This window comes from Lepus europaeus, chromosome 14 (assembly GCF_033115175.1).
Source record: "Lepus europaeus isolate LE1 chromosome 14, mLepTim1.pri, whole genome shotgun sequence".
NCBI lineage: Eukaryota > Metazoa > Chordata > Mammalia > Lagomorpha > Leporidae > Lepus > Lepus europaeus.
This window is the reverse complement of record NC_084840.1, coordinates 18,666,154-18,673,752: the sequence shown is the minus strand read 5'-3', so window position 1 is coordinate 18,673,752 and position 7,599 is coordinate 18,666,154. Positions and strand designations below refer to the sequence as shown.

At 64.6% G+C, this 7,599-nt stretch overlaps 1 protein-coding gene across 1 annotated transcript; it reads left to right on the top strand.

Moving 5' to 3' along the window:
- Positions 1-211: 211 nt before the first annotated feature.
- MYBPH (myosin binding protein H) lies at positions 212-7,131 on the top strand. The gene is made up of 11 exons (XM_062211271.1): positions 212-467; positions 550-684; positions 1,210-1,377; positions 3,600-3,688; positions 3,922-4,117; positions 4,303-4,442; positions 4,921-5,080; positions 5,844-5,980; positions 6,093-6,279; positions 6,490-6,529; positions 6,888-7,131. The coding sequence occupies exons 1-10, from the start codon at positions 212-214 to the stop codon at positions 6,504-6,506; spliced, it is 1,485 nt and encodes a 494-aa protein (XP_062067255.1). The 3' UTR covers positions 6,507-6,529; positions 6,888-7,131.
- The last annotated feature ends 468 nt before the right edge of the window (positions 7,132-7,599 follow it).

Sequence of the window (7,599 nt, the reverse complement as noted above, 5' to 3'; positions counted from 1 at the left end):
CCCATGTGGTTCCTCCCCCAGAGCTATTCCTGGCCTGGAAGCCTCCCTCCCAGCCCCCCGCCTGACCTGACCCCACAGCTGGGAATCGTTTGCGGGGGTGGGGCGGCCCCTGGCTATATAAGCCTGGACCAGCGTGGCCCAGGCACCCTGGAGGCCCAGGCCCTCCACGCTGAGCCCTGCTCACTGCAGCCTGAGCCCAGCCAGCCTGATAATGACGGGAAAAGCCGCCTCCGAGGCCCCTGCCTCCGGTCCAGAGGACACCACGTCTGAGCCTGCCAAGGTGCCCAGCACAGAGCCGTCCGGAGAAGCGGAAGCCTCGGGCCCCACCCCGGAGGGGCAGCCTCCGCAGCCACAGGACCCTGCCTCTCAGGCGCCTGCCCCCGAGGCCCCCGCAGCCCCTGCAGAAGCCCCCACAGAAGCCCCTGCAGAAGTCCCCGCAGCCACTAAGCCTGCACCCCACAGTGAAGGTGACCAGAGGAGGGGCAGGTCGGGGGAGGCAGGGATGTGGGAAGAGGAGAGCTCCTCCACTCACCCTGGCTTCCCACTCAGATATTCCCAGTGCCCCGCTGCAGCTGGCCTTGGAGGATGTGAGCAGTAGCTCTGTGACCGTGAGCTGGGAGCCCCCGGAGAAGCTGGGGAAGCTGGGGATCCAGGGCTACGTGCTGGAGCTCCGCCGAGAGGGAGGTGAGTGCTGGGGGCGTCGGGTGTACCCCAGTAGAGGGGCTGGGGAGGGCAGCGGGACCAGGGCTCACAGAAGGTGGGGATGCACCCAGCCCCTGCCCAACTTGCCCCACTGGGTCCCTCTGCTGGCAGAGGACCCTGCTCAGAGGGTGGTGCAGGAGAGGGGCCATGGAGCTGGGAGGTGAGAGGGGCGTTAGAGGGAGAGATGGTGAGCAGAAATGGGGGAGGTGTGGTGAGACCCAGCCAAATTCCTGCTGCTGCTGCCCCAGCCCTGACAGCCAGGGCTCTGCTGTCCCTGCCTCTGCCCCCTGCCTTGCTGTGTGACTTCGTAAACGTGCCTGGCCCTCTCTGAGCATCAGCCACTTCCTCTCTGGCCGCAATTGTAGGGCTGGAATGTGTCTTTGATGCCACTGCACCATCAGAAGTTGGGGGTGGGTTACAGGCCCAGAGAGGGGGGTCAGCTTCCCCGGATGACCAGCGAGAAGGGAAGCTGCACAGCCAAGGCCTCACGCTCTCCCTGTCCCTCAGCCTCCGAGTGGGTGCCTGTGAACGCCCGGCCTCTGATGGTGACCCAGCAGACCGTGCGGAACCTGGCTCTTGGAGACAAGTTCTTCTTGCGCGTGCTCGCAGTGAGCCTGGCGGGCGCCGGCCCCCCGGCCGTGCTGGACCAGCCCATCCACATCATGGAGACCATTGGTAAGACCCCTCCTCACCTTGCCCCCCGCCCTCATGTGATGGAGAAACAAGCAGAGGGCCCCGGGCAGCCACCCCTCCCCCACTCCCACACACTCACACGCCGATCACCTCTTGCCGGTAGAAGGTTCCAGCTTCCTGGGCATCGAGGGGCCTCTGGAGTTCACAGAAGCCACTTCCCTGAGTGGCCGGAGCACTGGTGAAGGGGCTTCCCGATGCCCACCAACAGAAGCTCAGGTTCCCGGGGTCCCAGAGCCCAGACCCTCTCTGTTCTTCTCCCTGTCTCCTTCGTCCCCCAGCGGCCCTAGAAGCTCGTCCCATGTCCCCATTTCCTATGGCCCGGGTTCCTGCCTCTCCTCTGAGGTCTGGAACCGGTGGGAGGGCCCTGGCGGGAAGAAGCAGAGGGGCTGCAGAATGCCCACGAAGGCGTCTCCATCCCCAGAGGGCAGCACCCACTGGGTGCTGGGGGCCAGCTGCTCTCCCCGCGGCTGATATTTCTATCTGCAGGGTACACTAGCCTCAGTCCTGCCCCGCCCCCTGCCAGGGCCGATCGAGTTTCAGTCTCTTAATGGCAGTGAGTCACTGGGTCTGATCTCAGGTCTCTGGGGACAGAACAGGGCCCCAGGGTGAGAAGAGATGTGGGCAAGCAGGTGGCCCGGAGCCTTCTCCACCTTCCTCTCGTTTCTCCCAAAGAGAGCAGGCAGTGCCTGGCAGAGGTGCGGGTGGATCCTGGAGGCAGCCTCTGGAAGGAGAGGGTACCAGGGCCACAGGAGGGGTCAAGTTCAGGGTCAAGGAAACCCTCAACTCTGAGGCCTGAGTGGCAGGGCAGCCTTGGGGCTCGGGAGCTTAGATCCTCACAGCTGGAGCACCCAAGCCAAGCAGGTCCCCTGGGGGCCAGGATCTCCCCCGAGATCACCCAGCCCTTCAGAGGCAATGCGGCACTCAAGGCCCCCAGGGAGCGCTTCGTGTTCCCCCACCCCCCACCACGTGCATCTTCTCTGGCACTTCTCAAACCCCCAGGACGCTCCAGCCCCCGAGTCTGGGTGAGATGTTGCTCTCCTGGGGCAGCAGCTGCCCGGCTGGGCTGGCTCTAGGCTGCAAGTGCAAGGTAAACCCTCCCAGTCAGAAAGGTTCGGGCCTCCCCCAGGGCCCTGGAGAGTCAGGCTCAGAGGAGCCAGCCAGACGAAGCACCCTCTTCTCCATTCAAATTCCTCTGGCAGGAGAGGAGGGGATTTCCTGGAGAGAAGAGGCGGGGGAGGCCATGAACGAGCAGGGAGCGGCCAGGCTCCTTGTGGGCAGGACAGGGTGGGGTCCTGTCCAGGATCCTCCCTGCCCAGCTGTCCCTCCCGGCCACCTGGGGCTGCCAAGCATTCCTGACCCCCTGCAGCTGCCCCAAGAGCGTTCCAAGCCTGATGCTCCCCAGCCCAGTGCCCGCTCAGCTAATCCTCGGAGACACACTGTCCCTTCTCACTGTCTCCTCCGCACCCTGCATGCCACCAGCCAACTGTGGCCACCTGTTTGCCCCTGAGGAGCCCCAGCCCTGGCCCCAGCACCGAGCCAGGGGGAGGGGCAGTGGCTTCGACAGCTTCCCTGGCATTGCCTGGTGGCTGCAGTGGGTGCCCCTGGTTAGGTGGGTGGTAAGGGGACTCCCTACCAAGGCAGGGGGCTGGAACAGTCCAGGAAGGACCTGCCAGCTGCGAGATGGAAAGGTTGTGGAAGGGGTGCATCAGGGAAACATCTGAATCCTTCCAATAGGGCCTGGAGACAGAGGAGTGGGCAAACGGGGTTCCCGGGGCTGCTTGGAAAGTCCTGGGCTGTGCCGGTGCTGGGTGCTGGCTTCGCAGGCAGGAGGCTCTGTCGCCTAGCCCAGGAGTGCAGTGCAACAGGTGCAGCACCTGCTCCCCACCAGGGGGAGACCGAGAGGCCGCCAGGACCGTCCGGAGTTGGGGAATGCCTGGGCTATGTGGCAAATCCCAGCCTGGCAGGGTCAAGGCGCCGCGGGAGTGCCCGGGATGCCTACCAGTTCACACCACGGCAGCCCCGCCTGGCCAGCAGCCTCTCGGCTCTCAGATCCCCAAAGACCTCACTGGGATTTGGGCCCCTAGATCAGGTGGGGGGGTGTGAGAGGAGGCAGCCGGGACACACCCAGGAGCCCTCCTGCCGGCCACTGCCCTCACCAGCTGTCCCACTGCTGTGCTAAGCCTAGACTCTTTGCTCCGAGGCAGAGGCCCCCAAGATCCGCGTCCCCCGCCACCTCCGTCAGACCTACCTCCGCCATGTGGGAGAGGCCATCAACCTGCAGATCCCCTTCCAGGTGGGTGCCTGGAGCCTGGGAAATGTCCGGAGTCCCCTGGGAGTCTAGCTGGGACCCACCAGGATGATCTCCTCCACTCTGCACTGTGCACAGCCCCAGGACAGGCAGGCAGCCCCCAGGGGACCTGGCTGAGGACAGCACCTGAGGCTGAGACCAGTGGGGCTCCCGGGCACAGGGGTGGGTGTGGGCCGCTGCCCCTGCCCACGCTCACCCCGAGGGCTCCTTCCTGTCAGGGGAAGCCCAAGCCCCAGGCCTCATGGACACACAATGGCCAGGCCCTGGACACCAAACGCATGAATGTGCGCAGTGGAGACCAGGACTCCATCCTCTTTATCCGCTCGGCCCAGCGCTCTGACTCCGGTCGCTATGAGCTCACCGTGCGGCTGGAAGGCTTGGAGGCCAAGGCAGCCATCGACATCCTGGTGATCGGTACGGGGCCAGGGAGACAAGGCTGCCTCACAGGGACCAGAGCTCCCCGATCCTCCCCCCATGGGGCTGATGGCTGGGAGAGCACGGCTAAGGGAGTGTGGCAGGAGCCAAATCCAGGGTGTGGGGACTTGGCGGCAGGTGCAGCCCTGTGCTCACAGGCGACCCTTCGCCCTCCGGTCCTGCAGAGAAGCCTGGGCCCCCCAGCAGCATCAAGCTGTTGGATGTCTGGGGCTGCAACGCTGCCCTCGAGTGGACCCCGCCCCAAGACACAGGCAACACGGAGCTCCTGGGCTACACGGTGCAGAAGGCGGACAAAAAGACGGGGGTGAGGCTGCAGGGGTGGGGTGGGGTCCGGGGAGGGAGCAGAAGGCCCACCCGCTGAGTCAGCTAAGGACCGCCACCCGGACTCCAGGGGGGTGGGGGGGCCTGGGCGGGACTCGTCCTCTCTCGGCTCAGCTTTCCCTTCTGCCCAAGCTTGGCAGCCGCAGTGCTAGAGACTTCCTGTGCGGAGAACTCACTTGGGAGTTTTGCTCAGGGGCACAGCGGGGCGGTCTGGGTGGGGCTGAGACCCCGCCCTGCTAGAAGTCCCCAGGGGACGCTCAGATTGTGCATCCGGCCCCACTTTGAGTAACAAGGCTGAGAATTCTCCGAGGACCCAAGAGAGGCCCCCCAGGGGCCTCCTGTCCCAACTCAAGGTCTCCCAGGTCTAAATCGGCTGCTTCAGCCTCCCCAGGTTGGGGCGTCAGCTGGGAGGGCGAGGACAGGGGAGGGGTGAGGGTGACCGGCCAGTCCTCCCCCTGCAGCAATGGTTCACGGTGCTGGAGCGCTACCACCCTACCACCTGCACCGTCTCCGACCTCATCATCGGTAACTCCTACTCCTTCCGGGTCTTCTCTGAAAACCTGTGTGGACTCAGCGACTCGGCCGCAGTCACCAAGGAGCTTGCCCACATCCAGAAGGCAGGTGGGTGCAGCTGGCCTCCCGGGGGGCTCCAGTCTCTCTGCCTTCTCCTGGGTGCCTGCTCCCTGGGACATTTGCTGTCCTCCCCTTCCCTGGTGCTGACACACGTGTGCACACACACACCCCCATCCCCCCCCCCCACAGAGGCACACAGGCACGCATGCGCACACACTGCCGTGGAGTGAAAGTACTGGATGGATTTTAACAAATGCATCACAGCAGAGCCGTGCAAATGAGCAGGAGGCCGTGCACTTATTCTGCCAATACCACAGTCACTGGGTCCCAGGGGACCATGGTGGCAGGGCCACGTGCCTGTGGGCAGAGAGCCTCAGGCAGTTTGCTGTGCTCTGTGGCTGTGTGCAGCAGGCACCACGCGCCAAGTCCCAGGCCTTTCTCCCTTTGTGGCCCTGGGTGCTCCAAGGCCTCCCTCGCCCTTGGCTGTGTGGGCTCCAGCAGATGCACCCTTTTTAATATCAGCCTGGGCTGCAGGGAACTCGGAAGAAGTTCTTGTTTAAGAACGGAAAGCAACCCAGATCCCCAGGGACAGACAGACACAAAATGTGGTGTCCTGGGTTCTGAGTCCACCTCCCGCCAGGTCAGCCCGCCTCTGGCCCGCCCACTCCCCTCTGTCCTTGGCCGCTGGGAGGCGTTTCCCTCTCTCTGGATTCCATCTTTCAGCCACGCCTTGCTACACAACAACCTGGAATGAGGCCGATCCTAACGTGCCCCCTGGACCCTCTCTGCCCCATTTTCCCCCCTAACCCAGCTATCGTGGCCAAACCCAAGGGATTTGTGGAGCGAGACTTCTCAGAAGCTCCCTCGTTCACGCAGCCCCTGGCTGACCGCACCTCCACACCTGGCTACAGCACCCAGCTGTTCTGCAGTGTCCGGGCATCGCCCAAGGTGAGGGGCTGGCGGGCTGCAGGGGAGGTCCCCCAGGCCCCTCCACCCAACCCCGAGGATGGCCCCATCCCAGCCACAGCCTTCCCAGCTCTGCCCTGACCCTGTCTCCCAGCCCAAGATCATCTGGATGAAGAACCAGATGAACATCCAGGGCGACCCCAAGTACCGGGCCGTCTCTGACCAGGGGGTCTGCACCCTGGAGATCCGCAAGCCCAGCCCCTTTGACTCCGGCGTCTACACCTGCAAGGCTGTCAATGCGCTGGGGGAGGCCTCCGTGGAGTGCCGGCTGGAGATCAAAGGTGAGGGTCTGAGAATGGGAGAAGCCACCTGCTGGGAGCTGCAAACCCAGGCAGCAGAGAAGGGGAGTGGAGTCCCAGGCAGGGCTGTCTGAGCGCCTTTCCCAGTGCCAGGTGGGGTGGGGGCGTGGAGAGGGCCGCATAACCTGGAGCCCCTCCGGTTCCCCCCCACCCCATCCTCCCCCAGGCTCTAACCTGCGGGTTCTCTTCCAGCCTCGGCCACACACTGAGCAGCTGCGGGAGGAGGAGGCAGGTGAGCTGCTGGGCCGGGGAGGGGAGCACACGTGCAGGCACAGGCAGCTAGCACGCATGTGCAGAAACATGCATGACACCGAAGGGCCGGGCAATGCTGGTCGTGCCCGGCTCCGAGTGACTTTAAGCAGGGGGGTTCCTCACAGAGCAGTGGGGACCTGGAGCCCCTGCCCTGCCTCCCCTCCCCCGGTGGGTGGTTCTGCAGCTCTGGATCAGGAAGCATCTAGAACTGCAGGGGACAGGCCGGGGAGGGAGGCCTGGGGAGGGAAGAGGGTGTCGCCTCTGGCACCCCCACCAGCACCTCTGGCAGTAGCCGAGCTCTGCCCACACCAGGCTCACTGAGTGCCTTCTCCAAGCAGATGCCACAGCCTTTAGGATCCGACCCCCCAGCCCAGGCCCGGGATCTGACTCCACAGAGGCCCAAGGCACCCTAGTCCACAGCCCCGGCTCATGGGACCGTCCTTGCCACCGCCACTGGCCCCTCCCCACCAAGGCTGGAGTCCCAGGCTTCCAGGGTGCACGGGACCCAGAGGGTGTGGGGGTTGGAGAGGGCCGCAGGGTTGTGTGCTGGGCAGGAAGCCTTCAAATAAAGGCGTGTGGTGTAGCAGGAGGGGGCCTCTCTGAGCGTGAAGGGTGGGGTCGCACGGGCGCCGTCGAATGTCCCCATGAGGAGGGGGCCGTGGGAGGGGGCTCTGGATGTCAGGGGGACTTTCCCTACACGTGGATGTTCAGGCTCTTGCCGTCTGATTCGGGCTTTGTCACCTGGATGCGTAACCATAGCAACAGACACACCCTGGAGGGAACCTCGGCTCCCACAGCCTCCGCATCCCCTCCCCACCACTGCTTCTCCTAGAGGCTGACCCACCGCCCCCATGCCCCCGACAGCACGTGCTCTCCGCCAGGGTCCAGTCTTTTATTAGCCTCATGGCCTCACACCCACCTCCAACAGAAGGGTCTAGAACCCCTTCTAGGGGCTGCAGGCCAGGCCTTTCCCAGATCCCTAAATGCCTGGAGTCCATCTGTCAAGAGCGTCCCAAAGCCCCAGCCTGAGCTATGGGCATTTAAGGTCCA